At 40.5% G+C, this 15,388-nt stretch overlaps 1 protein-coding gene across 1 annotated transcript; it reads left to right on the forward strand.

Annotated features, from left to right (window-relative positions):
* The first annotated feature begins 1,116 nt into the window (after positions 1-1,116).
* On the forward strand, positions 1,117-2,061 carry LOC134367001 (troponin T, slow skeletal muscle). The gene has a single exon (XM_063083645.1). The coding sequence runs from the start codon at positions 1,170-1,172 to the stop codon at positions 1,956-1,958; it is 789 nt and encodes a 262-aa protein (XP_062939715.1). The 5' UTR covers positions 1,117-1,169; the 3' UTR covers positions 1,959-2,061.
* Positions 2,062-15,388: the final 13,327 nt, after the last annotated feature.

Raw genomic sequence — 15,388 nt, forward strand, 5'->3', positions numbered from 1 at the left:
CATCCAAATGAAATAGATAAAGTGTCAGAGGAAGACAATACCTTTCAGTAAATGGATTAAATTCCCCTTTAACAGCAAAAAGATTTCCTGGCTGAATTAAAAGGTTAGTCTCAACTCTATGCTGTCTACAATACACTCACCTCATCTGTAAAGACACACACAGCCTAAGAGGTGAAGAGATGGAAAAATATATACCATGCAAATGGAAATCAAAAATGAACAAGAGTAGCTATTCTTACATCAGACAAAATAGTCTTTAAACCAAAAATCATAAAAGGAGACAAAGAAGACCACTGTATATTGATAAAGGGATCCATCCAGCAAGAAGACATAACAATCATAAGTATATATGCAGCCAACATCAGAGCACCCAGATATATAAAGAAAACACTATTAGACTTGAGGAAAGAGATAGACCCCAATATAAAATCAGTTGGGGACCTGAATACCCCTCTATCAACATTGGACAGATCATCTAGGCAACAAATCAACAGAGAAACACATTTAAATCAAACTTTAGGCATATTGGACTTGGCAGATACCTAGAGAACATTTCATCCAACAACCACAGAAAATATATTCTTCTCATTACCACATGGAACATTCTCCAGGATAGACCAGATGTTAGGTCACAAATCAAGTCTCAACAAATTTTTTAAAATTGAAATCATTTCAAGTACCTTCTCAGACCACAACAGATTTGAACTAGAAATCAATAATAAGCAAAACTCTGGAAACTATACAAACACATGGAAACTAAACAACATGCTCCTGAATAACATATGAGTCCAAAAAGAAATTAAACAGGAAATTTAAAAAATCTTTAAACGAATGAAAGTAAAGACACATCAAACCAAAACCTGTGGGAAACTGCCAAAGCAGTACTAAGAGGGAAGTTTGTTGATAAATGCTTACATCAAAATAATAGAAATATTTCAAATAAACAACCTAATGCTACACCTCAAAGCATAAGAAAAAAAAGAACAATCCAATCCAAAAATAGAAAGAAGTAATTAAGATCAGACCAGAACTAAAAGAAATATAGTCCCAAACACAACACAAAAGAACAATAAAACAAAAAGTTGTTTTTTTGAGAAGATAAACAAAATAGGCAAGGCTCAGCCCTACGGTTTACAGCAGCTGCGGACACAGCCTTAGGTCACATCAGGATGTCAGACACCGAAGAGCAGGAATATGAGGAGCAGCCAGAAGAAGAGGAGGCTGCAGAGGAGGAGGAGGAAGCCCCTGAGGAGCCGGAGCCGGTGGCAGAGCGAGAAGAGGAGCGCCCCAAACCAAGCCGTCCTGTGGTACCTCCTTTGATCCCCCCAAAGATCCCAGAAGGGGAGCGTGTTGACTTCGATGACATCCACCGGAAGCGCATGGAGAAAGACCTGCTGGAGCTGCAGACGCTCATCGACGTGCATTTTGAGCAGAGGAAGAAAGAGGAAGAGGAGCTCGTTGCGCTGAAGGACCGCATTGAGCGGCGCCGGTCGGAAAGAGCCGAGCAGCAGCGCTTCCGCACGGAGAAGGAGCGCGAGCGTCAGGCTAAGCTGGCGGAGGAGAAGATGCGGAAGGAAGAGGAAGAAGCCAAGAAGCGGGCGGAGGATGATGCCAAAAAGAAGAAGGTTCTATCCAACATGGGAGCCCACTTTGGGGGTTACCTGGTGAAGGCAGAACAGAAGCGTGGTAAGCGGCAGACAGGACGGGAGATGAAAGTGCGGATCCTGTCTGAGCGTAAAAAGCCTCTGAACATTGACTACTTGGGGGAGGACCAGCTCCGGGAGAAGGCCCAGGAGCTGTCGAACTGGATCCACCAGCTGGAGTCCGAGAAGTTTGATCTGATGGAGAAGCTGAAGCAGCAGAAATATGAGATCAATGTGCTGTACAACCGCATCAGCCACGCCCAGAAGTTCCGGAAGGGGGCAGGGAAGGGTCGCGTTGGAGGCCGCTGGAAGTGAGAACGCCAGGACTGAGGTCCACCTTGAGACAACCAGGAGCCATCGGAGTATTTGTCCTATCTGTAGCTTGAAATAAATGCTCCCCCTGCAGGCAAAAAAAAAAAAAAATAGACAAACCATTAGCTAGGCTAACAAAAAAAGAAGAAGAAGAAAGACCTAAGTAGCAAAAATTAGAAATAAAAAAAGAGACATTACAACTGATATCAGAGAAATACAAAGAATCATTAGAGACCATTATAAACAACTATATGCCAACTAATTTGAAAACCTGGAGGAAGTGGGTAAATTCCTGGACACAAACAAACTACCAACACTGAATCAAGAGAAACAGAAAACCTGAACAGACCAATAAGAAGCAATGAGATTGAAGCAGTAAGGAGCAGTCTCCCAACAAAGAAAAGCCCAGGACTGGATGGCTTTATGCTGAATTCTACCAAACCTTTAAAGAGGAATTAATACCAATTCTCTTCAAATTATTCCAAAAATTTGAAACAGAACCCATTTTCCCAAACTCATTCTCTGAGGCCAGAATCACCCTGATGCCAAAAGCAGACAAAGATACAACAAAAAAAAAGAAAACTATAGGCCAATATCTCTGATGAACATAGATGTAAAAATCCTCAAGAAAATATTAGCAAATAGATGCAAGGATGCAATGATGCTTCAACATACACAAGTCAATAAATGTGATACACCACATCAACAAAATCAAGGAAAAAAACCCTATGATTATCTCAGTAAATGAAGAAAATGCATTTGACAAAATTCAACATAGCTTCATGATAAAGACTCTCATTAAATTAGGTATAGAAGGAAAGTATTCCAACACAGTAAAAGCCATATATGACAAACCTACTGCCAATATCATCTTGAATGATGCTTTCAGCTTTTCCCTTAAGAATGTAAACAAGACAAGGATGCCCACTCTCACCACTCCTGTTTAACATAGTATTGGAAGTACTAGCCAGAGAAATCAGGCAAGAGAAAGAAATTAAGGGCATCCAGATTGGAAAAGATGAAATCAAATTGTTGCTGTTTGCAGATGACATGATCCTACATATAGAAAAGCCTAAAGACGCTACAAAAAAAAAAAAAAAAAAACTCTTAGAGCTGATAAAAAATTTCAGTAAAGTTGCAGGATACAAAATCAAAATGCAAAAATCAGTAGTTTTTATACTCCAACAGCAAACTAGCAGAAAAAGATATCAAGAAAGCAAGCCCACTTACGATAGTCACCAAAAAGATAAAATATCTAGGAATAAATTTAACAAAGGAGGTGAAAGATCCCTACAAAAACTACAAATCGCTGTTGAAAGAAATTAAAGAGGACATAAAAAGATGGAAAGACATTCCATGCTCTTAGATTGGAAGAATTAACATTGAGAAAATGTCCATACTACCCAAAGAAATCTACTGATTCAGTGCATGCAATCCCCATCAAAATACCAAAGACATTCTTCACAGAAATAGAAAAAACAAACCTAACATTCATGTGGAACAAAAGATCATGAATAGCCTAAGCAATCTTGCGCAAAAATATAAAAGCCAGAGGCATAATACTACCTGACTTCAAATGATACTACAAAGGTATGGTAACTAAAACAGCATGGTACTGGCAAAAAAAACCAGACACGTGGACCAAGGAAACAGAATAGAGAACCCAGAAATCAACCCACATACCTATAGCCAACTGATCTTCAACAAATGTGCCAAGAACATACATTGGGGAAAAGACTGCTTCTTCAATAAATGGTGTTGGGAAAACTGGGCATCCATATATAGAAGAATGAAACTTGGTGTGTACCTCTTGTCATATACCAAAACCAATTCAAAATGGGTGAGAGACTTAAATATAAGATCTGAAACTCTAAAACTTCTTAAAGAAAACATAGGGGAGGCTAGAGCTGAAGGAAAGAGGAGAGACCTATGGAGTTCAAGAAGACAGGAGAAGCCATGATGAGAGAAAGAAAGGATTACTCCCACCATTTAGAATCACAGCCATTTCAAGGCTAGAGCCAGTGAGCACATGGAGCAAGAAATGGCAAAGCTGCAGCTGCACCTTTAGATGAAGTTGCCTGGAGGCAGCAGCGGAGAAGAGAGGCGGTCCCCAGGCCAGCAAGACCCCTGACAGGGTTCCCGTGGACCCACATGGGAGCGAGGAGCCACAAACAAGTGAACAAAGGAGCCACTCAGAGGTCAGTGAGTCATCACAAGGGACCATTGCATGGCCCATCCCATGGGAAGTGTTTGCAGCACAGGTAGTGGGGGAGACAGGCCCACTGGGGGAACATGGGGACACAGCAGGGACAGCTGATCTGCCCCCCAATCAGTGCAGGACCACTCAGTGGAGACTGGTCAGGAATATAGAACTGCAGGGGATGCAGTCTGCTGAAAAGACTCAGGCTCAGACCACAGTTTCCACACAACCCAGGTGCACCAGACCTCACAAGACCTTGAAGTACATACGAGGTCAACCATTAAACCTGAGCTGCACAAAAAGCCTTCCCCAGGGAATCAGCAGCAAAGCAGCAATTTAGCTCAACCACAGGGCTCAAGTGCTCATTCCCACATGAAGTTCCTCCATTTTAGAAGTAAGCAAAGGACAACAAATTAGTTCCAGTGCAGAGTTTAAGTGGAGGGAACAGTGAATAATCCAACACAGAACTGAAAGAAACAACAAAATTCCCACAGACCAGAGACAAAGTTTGATATTAATGAGTAAAGGTCTCACATCACCGATGAACATCTATAAAACCTAGAGGGACCGGAAGCCCCCTGGGCTCCCAAGCCAGGGAGGGAGTGTGGATGGCCGGGGCCTAGCTGCCACAGGAAATGCCCCAGGCTCCTGAGCCGGGTTGGTAGGGGGTTGAGGGCCTTGCCCACGCCACCCCCAGCACCCACAACCAGCCCCATGACAACCACCAAGCCACCACTGGAAGCCCCCTGGTCTCCCCTCAGCCACCCCCCCTTCCTTCTTCTCCCACCCTATTTCCTTCCCCCTTCCCCTCTCCCCCTCCCTCCCAACTGCTCTTTGAATGCAACATCTTAGAATGTAAAAAAATAATAATGTTTATAAATAAATAAACTTAAAAAAAAAACAAAATAAAACAAAATTAAGAAAATATAGGGGAAACACTTTGGGAAGAAGGACTGGGCAAAGACTTTTTGAATATGGACCCAAAAGCACAGACAACAAAAGGAAAAATAAACAAATGGGATTATAACAAACTGAAAAGCTTCTGCAAAGCAAAAGAAACAACTAACAGGGCAAAAAGACAACCTACAGAGTGGGAGAAAATATGTGCAGATTATGTATCCAACAACTGATTAATATCCAGAATATTCAAGGAACTCAAACAACTCACCATTAAAAAATAATAATAATAATAATCTGATTTAAAAATGAGCAACCCAGACAAAGAAACAGAATTACCACATGTTCTCACTCATAACAGGCTGCTAGGAAGGGAAGGAGGGGAAGGAGGGAGGAAAGGAGAGAAGAAGGAAGAAATGAAGGAAAGAAAGAAAGAAAAGACCACAACAATATGTTGAACTTTCAGAAGGAGAGAACAAAAGGAAGGATGCTAGAGATAAGAGGGACGGAGGAAGGGGGTTTGGGAAGTGACAGGTTGGGCAAAGGGCATAAAGAAATATCACATTTTGTAAGAATGAATATGCTAATAATAAATTTTTAAAAATAAATAAATAAATAATAAAATGTGATAGTGAAAACAATAAAAATAAAAAATAAAAAATGGGCAAAGGAGGTGAATACACATTTCTCAAAGGGAGATATACAAATGGCCAACCGACACATGAAAAAATGCTCAGTGTCACTCAGCATCAAGGAAATGCAAATCAAAACCACATTGAAATATCATCTCACCCCAGTTAGACTGGCTATTATCAAAAAGACAGAGAATAACAAATGCTGGTGAGGATGCAGAGAAAGGGGAACCCTCCTCACTGTTGGTGGGACTGTAAATTGGTGCAGCCATTATGGAAAATGGTATGGAGGTTCCTCAGACAACTACAGATGGAACTGACATATGATCCAACAATTCCATTGCTGGGTATACACCCAAAGGAAAGGAAATCATCATGTCGAAGGGATACCTGCAACCCCATGTTTATCGTAGCTCTATTTACAGTATCCAAGAGTTGGAACTAGCCTAAATGTCCATCAGTGGATGATGGGACAAGGAAAATATGGTATATATACCTAATGGAATGCTACTCTGCCATAAAAAAGAATGATTCACTGCCATTTGCAGGAAGATGGATGAACTTTGAGAAAACCATGCTAAGTGAAATAAGCTGGCATAGAAAGAGAAATACTGCATGTCCTCACTTATACATGGGAGCTAAAATATAAACAAATAAATAAGAAAAGAAAGATACAACCATCACAATAATATGTTGAATTTTCAAAAGGAGAGAACAGGACTGAGGTTAGCAGAGGTGGAAAAGGTGGAGGAGGAGAGGGGATAAGTGAGGAATTGGTAAAGGGCCACTAAAAACAAATACAATGTGTAATGTTGAATACACTAATTATCCTGACTGAGCGTCACATACTGCATGCAGGTAATGATATTCAACTCTGCACCCCACAGATATTCACAGTCAACAATGTTACAATAAAAAAGTAGAAAAAACATAAATATGAAAACAGTAAGTCTGTTAAACAGAAATAAATAAGTAAACATAAAAAAATAAAATCTGCTATAACAGCAAGGTACTTCCCACTGTTGTTTTTGGCTTTAATGGTGTTAAGATATTAGCAAGTACAGTGAATACAACAATCATATTGATGAGCTCTCATTTATATAAAGTATAACAAAAAGGATCAAGTAAAGTTTAGTTGGTCACGGAAAAAATCCCACCAACTCTCAATCTGAATAAATAAATTTTATTAATGTAGGGCTGGTTATTATGAGTGTGCAGAAATTATGCAATCTAAGATGCTAAAAGTGTCAGGGACTCAAAACCCATCAAGGAAATATATACATTACTAAAATTTCATTTGTACCTTAGAGCTCCCTAATTATACAGCAAACACTGTGGCCTTGTATTGAAAACATTTTCCATGAGTTATTTCAAAGAGGTGGAGCTAATGTTGTTTTGTCTGAAGAAAGAATGTCAATGTCATAAAACAACTCCCTGCCACTCCTTTTTGTAATTAGTGAACAGATCTGCAGCCTCCCTGTGGCCCAGAGGTAGTAGGGAAAAAAAAACCTGGGTCCTACCTTCCTGTCTTGCAGCAAGGAAAAGAAAAACAAAAAAAAAAGGTAGAGCACAGGAACCACTCTCGCGCTCAGTCTTTACAGAGTGTGTTATAGCTGTTTAGAGAATGGCCTTTCATGAGATAAACTAAATAATACATACACCTGGAATTTTTAAAAGGTTACAATAAATTTCCATTATGTTTATAGATGTAAGAATTAAGAAACCTTGTTCACCTATATAAGTAAATGAGCAGAAATTGTTTCATTATGGCAAAGTCACTTCATTCCAAATTATTTGCCAAAAATCAAATAGTGTTTGCATCATTGGCAAGCATCTTTGATGATGTATCAGTTGATAACTTAATCAGTCCTTCCTTCAAATTACTAGAAAACAAAAGTATTGAAAAGCATATGATTTGCAAAAGGATTTGTTATGCAGTCAATTTAGTTTCATTCACTTTCTCATTTTCTGGTGGGAAGTATATAAAAAAGGCTTTACTAAAATTTGCTAAAGTGCAGCTCATTTTTCCTGTTACTCTTCTACTTAGAGGTGCCTTACATACTATATACACAGAAAGGGTTGGAAATGCACTGCTTTTATCTTATCATGTATATTGAATATTGTTCTCACCAAAACTTTGGAGCTTAAAACAGATACTAAGACATGGATGAATGAAATTTCTCATTCTCTTTCTCATTAATGAGAATGTTGAAAATGCAGAAGAAATGAATTTTGGAAAAGATTGATGTTTCCCATAATGCTTTAAATTTTTTTTGAATATTCATATTCTAAGATAAGTATGAAGCCTTGTTCTGAATTCTCACCTGGATGAAAAAAGCCATGGTACTGTCATTTTTCAACATGCTCTTCCCTTTCCTCTCAGGGACTCTCCCTCAGGAACGATGTATGAGGAGAGACGGAAAGGACAGTCTTCATGACATCTGACTGCATGTATGTTCTCACTCTCAGCAAATAGTACAGATGAGAATTAAGAGTCTAGAAACTGATTCTCATAAAACTCTCTGTGCCCATGTACCCTGTTATGGGCTGAACTGTGTCCCCCTAAAATTCATATGTTAAAGACCTAACTCCCAATGTGATTGTATTTGGAGACAAGGCCTTTAGGGAGGCAATTGATTAAATGAGGTTAGAAGGGAGGACCCCTAATCTGACTGGTGTCCTTATAAGAGGAAGAGACACCAGGAGTGCACACACACACAGGAAAGACCATGTGAGGAGGACGTGTAGAGAAGATGGCCATCTGCAAGCCAAGAAGAGAGGCCTTATCAGAAACCAACCCTGCTGGCACCTTGATCTTGGACTTCCAGCCTCCAGAACTGTGAGAAATAAATTTCTGTTGTTTAAGCCACCCAGTCTGTGGTATACTGTTAGGGCAGCCCAAGCAGACTAAGACATACTCCTTCGGAAATTGTTTTTTTAAATTTTTTTTTAGTGTTTTGTTTTGTTTTTATTGGTTATGAATATTCATGGGGTACAAAGCAAATTGTCACCACTCATGCCTAAGATGTGATGGCCAGATCCATACTGGCAGCATACCCATTACTACAAATTCTGATCATACCTATGCCCCCCACCAAATTATCCCCTACCTCCCTCCCCATCCCCCTTTCCCCACTCCACTTTGTGTCCCTTGGGAAATCTTGATGTGTCTCTAGGGTCACACACTACAGTTTGGAAACTGCTTTACTAGCAGGGCCTAGCTTCTAGTTGCTGGTGCTCTGTCCCCATTACTTGGTGTAGCTGTTGAATTCTGTCCACTGGTCAACTAGCTAAAGCACAGGCAGTAGTCATGCCCCATCACAGAAGAATCACAGGGTTACAGCTCTTCAGATTTACTTACTGGGTCACCCTAGTACACACTTCTGATGCCCCACGTCACATCCCTTGGTACCTCTGATTTCACCGACAACAACCATGGAGAGTTCCACACAAGCTCAGGGGTCCCACCTTAGGCTTTCCACAGTCATCTTTCCACTTTCTGCCTGGGAGCCTTTCTGATGCCTTGGCAGCCTGCTTTACCCAGAGGCAACAACAGCCCAGCCAAGAAATATTGAGAAGTTAACATCCCCCAGGTTCCAACCTTCAACCAATAAAAGACTGAAAGCAGAAGGCAGGAGATAAATGTTCCAACCTCCCTGCCGTCAGGCAGAAAATGGGGGGGTGGGGAGGGCTTAGGTACGCTTCCCAGAAAGTCCTAGCAGAATAATGGTCCTGCTCCTCACAGAGGCAAACCCTGTACTGTATCTTTAGGTCTTGGTCCTGTCCTCAGAAACAAACCCTGAAATGAGAATTTGTATGTGAGCAATTTATTAAGGAAATGTTTCCAGAAGAGAGCAGTAAAAGAGTGTGAGAAGCAGAGCAGGGCTAGGGAAGAAACAAGCGAAGAGTGAGATTTCAGGTGAATCCCAGCCTTGGGAAATTTTGCAATATAAACTACACCATACAATTTGTGTTACCTAGAAGCAAGGGAGTTGGGCTTTCACACTCCTGTACCAGCCATTGGCTATGGGCCACCCTGGGGCATGGGAGACCAGGGAGATATAAACTTCCAAGCACTCCTGGTTCTCAGTGTCTGACAATTCAAGGGTGCTTCTATGATGAAGGCTGCAGGATTGAGCCATTAAGAGCAAAACATGCAGAAGCTGAAAATTGGGCAGAGTCAATATAGGGGATTCTAGACAATACCAGTGATATTGTTTACTACATCTTCAATGAGTTAACTCTCCTTTCCCTGTTTCGCTCTCCCCTTTCCTTCACACTTGCTTCCTGAGATGCATTTCCAAATCAACCCTCTCCACCAAAGGCCTTGGCTTAGGTTCTGCTGTCTAGAGAACACAAATGAGTCAGCTTGGAGAACAGCAGATGCCTGCCTCCTCGGCGCCAGTCCTTCTCACATGTCTTTGAGCTCAGCGTGCAGAGCACAATGGGAGAGGTGCACTTTGTCAGAAGACAAAAAGAATGTGTGGCTTTTTTTTCAAAATAATGGGCACTGTTTGGATATGTCTGTTCCCCCAAAGCTCGTGTTGAAATCTGATCCCCAATGTGGCAGCATTGGAAGGTATTTGGGTCATAGGGGTGGATTCCTCATGAATAGATTAATACCCCACCCTGGGGGAGAGCGGATGAGTGAGCTCTCCTAGGAATGGATTAGTTCTCACAAGAGCTGGTTGTTAAAGGAGCCTGGTACCTCCCCTCCCTCTCTTGCTTCCTCTCATGGGATCTCCTTGCACCCACCAGCTGCCCTGCCATTTTCCACCATGAGTAGAAGCAGCCTGAGGCCAGTGCCAGACACAGCCGTCACAGAATCATGAACCAAATAAACCTCTTTTTCTTTGTAAATTACCCAGTCTCAGGTATTCTGTTATACCAACATTGAAAAGGACTAATACTGTCACCAACTCACATTTATATACCTAAGAGGAGCAATTTTCAGGCTCTTCCCCCAAAACTAAGATCTGTTATCTACACCTAGGCATTTTCAGAGCAGCAGCTTCTCTCTTTAAAGTGGATTCTATTTATTGAGTGCCATCTTGCCATTTACCTCACTACATACAGAGTAAGAAACTGTTTTGTATAATGAGAATTACATGAGTGCTATTTCCACTGGCAGGAATCTCCCCAGTAGGAGGGAACTCAAAGTTTCACAATCAAGCTTGTTATAATTTGCTGTATTTATTTTTGGTAATTCTATATCAGTGCCATGTGCTGTAGCAAGAGAAGAAGAAAACTGTGTCTTACAAAACTTCCAATCTTCCTGAATGTACTTTTCAGAAGCACAGACCACTCCAATTTCCCCACCTTGGTCCTTTCTTTCTTTTCTCACCCTCAAAACCTAGGCACTGACTTGAAATTACTATCACTCATTCTTAAAAACACCTCTTGAAGAAACAACTGACAGCCTGGAAGAAGATATTTGCAAGACACATATTGGATAAAGGACTTGTATCCATAATATAAAGAACTCTCAAAATTCAACAATAAAACAAGCCAATTTTTAAAAACTGTACATATTTGAACAAACATTTTACCAAAGAAGAAATACAGATGGCAAATAAGCATGTAAAAAGATGTCCAACATTAGTCATTAGGGAAAGGCATATTAAAACCACAATGACATACACACACTCCGAAATGGCTCAAAATATTATTAAATAGTAGTAACTGACAATACCAAGTGCTGACAATGATGTGGAGTAACTGTACTCCCAAATATTCCTCATAGGAGTGCAAAATTATACAGCTACTTTGCAAAACAGTTTGGCATTTTCCTTCCCCTTTCTGAAGGCAGCTCACTTCCAATGACTGGTCAATACAGGAATATAAAGACTCAGCCCCCTTGTCTCAACTTGGAACACCTCTGGAGGACCATCCCACTTCCAGAGCTCTCCCATGGGATTGGCTGAGTTGCTTACTAAGACTACCTTGCAGCCCAACTTTTCCTCTGCCCAGTCCTGTTCCTCTCCTTCCTCCATAGGTGTTGACACCAAGGGGTACTCCACAACAAACCTTCTGCAGACTACTCCTCCTCTTCAAATCCGCTTCCTAGGAAATCCAGCCTATGATACACGACCTGCCTAGTTTCCTCTTTGAAGCTCCTGGTATTTTTGTTCAGCATTACGTGAGAGAATCTCTTATATGAAGAAGCCAAGGAGAAATAGGACCCCTAGCTTTTAAAATAACATCTAAGTCTTTGGAGAGCTGAGGAATGATACTTCAGGGAGTAAAGACAGGGTTCCGTCCAAAGGATTCCGAGTTAACTTCTGGTCTGCAACCGCTCTTGGGAGTAATTACAATTTAACTCTACTGCAAATATATGGTTCCATCCCCAGACTCTTCTCCTAACCTCCTGGATTTCTCTGCATAACAAATTGAGTTCAATGGGGAGCACCCTTTGAGATAGACATTGTGGGCAGGAAGTTTGCTAGGGTGTGATTTTAGGATAAAGTGGGAAAGTGAGGGAGGCTGGATTGGGCAGAAAGAGAAATTGGGTTGTGATGCAGCCACAGCAAATGTGTGGTAGGCAGAATAATGACTACCCCCCCCCCCGCCACCCACCAAAGATGTCCACGTCCTAATCCCTGGAACCTGTGAATATATTGCCTTAGGTGGCAAAAGGAACTTTGCAGCTGTGATTAAGTTAAGGATTTCGAGATGTAAGATTATCCTGGATTATCCCAAGTGGGCCCAATGTGATCACAAGAGTCCCTGTAAGGAAAAGGAAGAGGCAGGTGGGTCAGAGTCAGAGACAGAAGGTGTAAGGATGGAAGCAGAGGTCAGAGAGGAAGTAAGATGCTATGCTGCTAGTTATGAAGACAGAAGGGGTCACAAGCCAAGGAGTACAAGTGACCTCTAGGAGCTGGAAAGGGTCAGGGAATGGTTCTCCCCAAGAGCCTCCGGAAGGAATGCAACCCTGTCGGCACTGCTTTTAGCCTAGTGAGATCCATTTCAGACTTCTGACCTCCAGAACAGTAAGATTACAAATTTATGTGATTTTAAGCCACTAAATTTATGGTAATTTGTTACTGGGAGCAATAGGAAATTCATACAAAAGGCCTTAGTCAATTCCACTCAAGAGTTCCGAAGCTGGGATGGCCTTTCAGAGTTGTCCCAAGTTGGGTGATGGGCTGAAAATGTACACCCCCAAACAGATCATCCAGCGGACGCAGGCTGCTCCCAAGAAAGCATGTGGCCTTGACCAAGGCAGCTTTTTTCAACCAAGGGCAATTCCTAGAGAGGGCAGATGGCACTCTTAGAAGTTGAGCAGATCAGTGCTTAAGTCCTGGAAGGATGAGGAAATGGGTCTGGGTGGCATACCACGGCATCCTCCGTACTCTGAAAATCCATGTATTCTCCCCATCCTCACCTCCAGTCCTTGCAATATCGCTATGTAGTCTCAATAAAGAAAACAAATTTAGTTAGATGTACTCTTACCAAGCAAATTAAACTCTTTCATCTTATGCTCACTTCAGCATTTTCGAGTTCAACCTGCTTGATTTGGGGGTGGGGGGAAGGGGTGGCGGGGATTACATTTAAGTTCTCTATGCCTTAGTTCCCTTGAGTCTCTAAAGTTAAGAAAAGCTTCAGACTGCAGGTTTTCCTGGGAATTACTCAAGGAGCAAGATCAATACAATTTTTCTAAAATACACCAAAAGCAAAGCAGAGAGACTGTTTAACTGAGGACTCTAGAAAAGAAATTAGGAATTCATTTTAAGAAACACATTTCCAAAGATTAGGTCTTTGAGGAACTCACCAAATGATGCAATTCTATTTTCACACATGCTGTCAACATCATTTGCTGAAATATGAGAAACAGTTAAATGAATATTTAAAGGGGGTAAAGAATGAATTTGTTTTTAATACAAGAGTTACATTTTTGGTCACTGCATTTTATTACTACAATCGGGTATCATGCATTGCTTGATTATGTGAACATGAAAATACAACTATTCCTTTGCATGTGCTACCTTCTAACCTAGATATCCACATTCTGTATGGGGTGTGAAATATTTCCATTTCCATGTATTCAGACACTCATCATACTTGGCTTGAACTAATTCAACAGTCTGACCATTTGTCCTTGCACTCTCAGTCACCGTTCCAATTCATTCTGCACACTGTAGCTATGTCAATCTTTCTGAACAATATCTTTGATTGTGCCATGACTTTATTCTAAGCCTTTCAGCATCTCCTCAATGTCTGACTAGCTGTAAAGTCTTTTCCCTGGCATTAAAGGCTCTCCATATGATGTCCCTAAAATACCTTTCCAGCTTTTCCACTAACCTCCCCCCAGCTACCACCACCGTACCTAGCCTATCATCCAGCCAAATTGTGATGCTTCCTGCTCTCCAAAACTCTGTACTGGACTTTGATTACTGCTCTTCTTTCAACAGGAACACTCTATTCATTCTAGGTAGTTTAAATCACATCCATCTGAAAAAGCAAATGTTATAAACCACCACATAAACTCTTTGCTGATTTAACTAACTAGATGTGATCTCTCCCACTTCCAATTCTCCATAAGACTCCTGCCCTAGTTATGGATTGTTTTGATTGCAGGTAATAGAAACCCACTCAAATGATTTAAATAAAAAAGGATATTTATCTGAAATATAAGGAGGTTTCATTATGCCCAAAGCCTCGAATGGTAGCCACAGCCCATGAGATCTAAGAGAAAAACTCACCCAGAAAAGCAAAATAGATTGCTATGAAAAAGACAAAATTAGTTCTTAGGAACTGAGAACACAATTCATGATGATAAAAATAAATAGACTGAATACCAAAATGGAAATAGTTGAAGAAATTGTCAGAGTGAATCACTCTGCTCAATCTTCCAGTTTACTAATTAATTCAGCAAAAAAATGTAGGGAGAGTGAAGACAGAAAATGAAAGCAGATTAACAAAAGGAGGTTACAGATACTGCAATTCTAGATGTTGATAGAAAAACGCTAATTCATAACCAAAAATGTTTCACCTTAATAGCAAGCACTAGCATGGATATAAGATATACAGCTTCTAAAACACTAGAGGTAGTCTGGGGCAAAGGGTGGGGGGAATGAGGAATGCAAAAACCTTCTTCATTCATTTCCTAAAGTTTTGCCAAAATAATAGGTGGCAAGGGATCTTATGTTTGTTTTAATTCACATTTTCTGCACTACTAGTGAAGTTACTCATGTTTTCATGTTTATAGAGTATTCACATTTCTTCTGTAAATTGCCTGTATATATACTTTGCCCATGTCTGTTGGGTTCTTTGTCTTTCTTATTAATTTAGAATATTCTTTATATGTTATGAATATTAAACCTTTGATAAAGTTTTAATCAAAGGGAGGAAATAAAGTATGTTTCTTATCTTTAAATTTTCTCATGTTTTTTTCCATAACACATTTTTCACGATTTAGAGAAATGTGCTAGAGAAAAGTGTAGGTAAAGGCTAATAGTATTTGGGTCAGAATGTCTTTTTTTCTTCCTCTACGATTTCTTTCCTTAAAGAAAAGAATAAAAAGGAAGTACCGACAGACCTAACTGCATAAGAATTTTTAAATTCTACATGGCAAACAATGAAGCTGACATAATAATAGTAATATGATGTTTAGTACATGCCGGGCAGTATTCTAAGAGCTTCATACAGATTAACTCATTCAATTCACACAACTACTTTATCAGATAGATATTATCAATTTCTTC

This window comes from Cynocephalus volans, chromosome X (genome assembly GCF_027409185.1).
Source record: "Cynocephalus volans isolate mCynVol1 chromosome X, mCynVol1.pri, whole genome shotgun sequence".
NCBI lineage: Eukaryota > Metazoa > Chordata > Mammalia > Dermoptera > Cynocephalidae > Cynocephalus > Cynocephalus volans.

Excerpts from the sequence above, each read along its gene's own strand:
- LOC134367001 (XM_063083645.1), top strand. The coding sequence starts at position 1,170 with ATGTCAGACACCGAAGAGCAGGAATATGAGGAGCAGCCAGAAGAAGAG.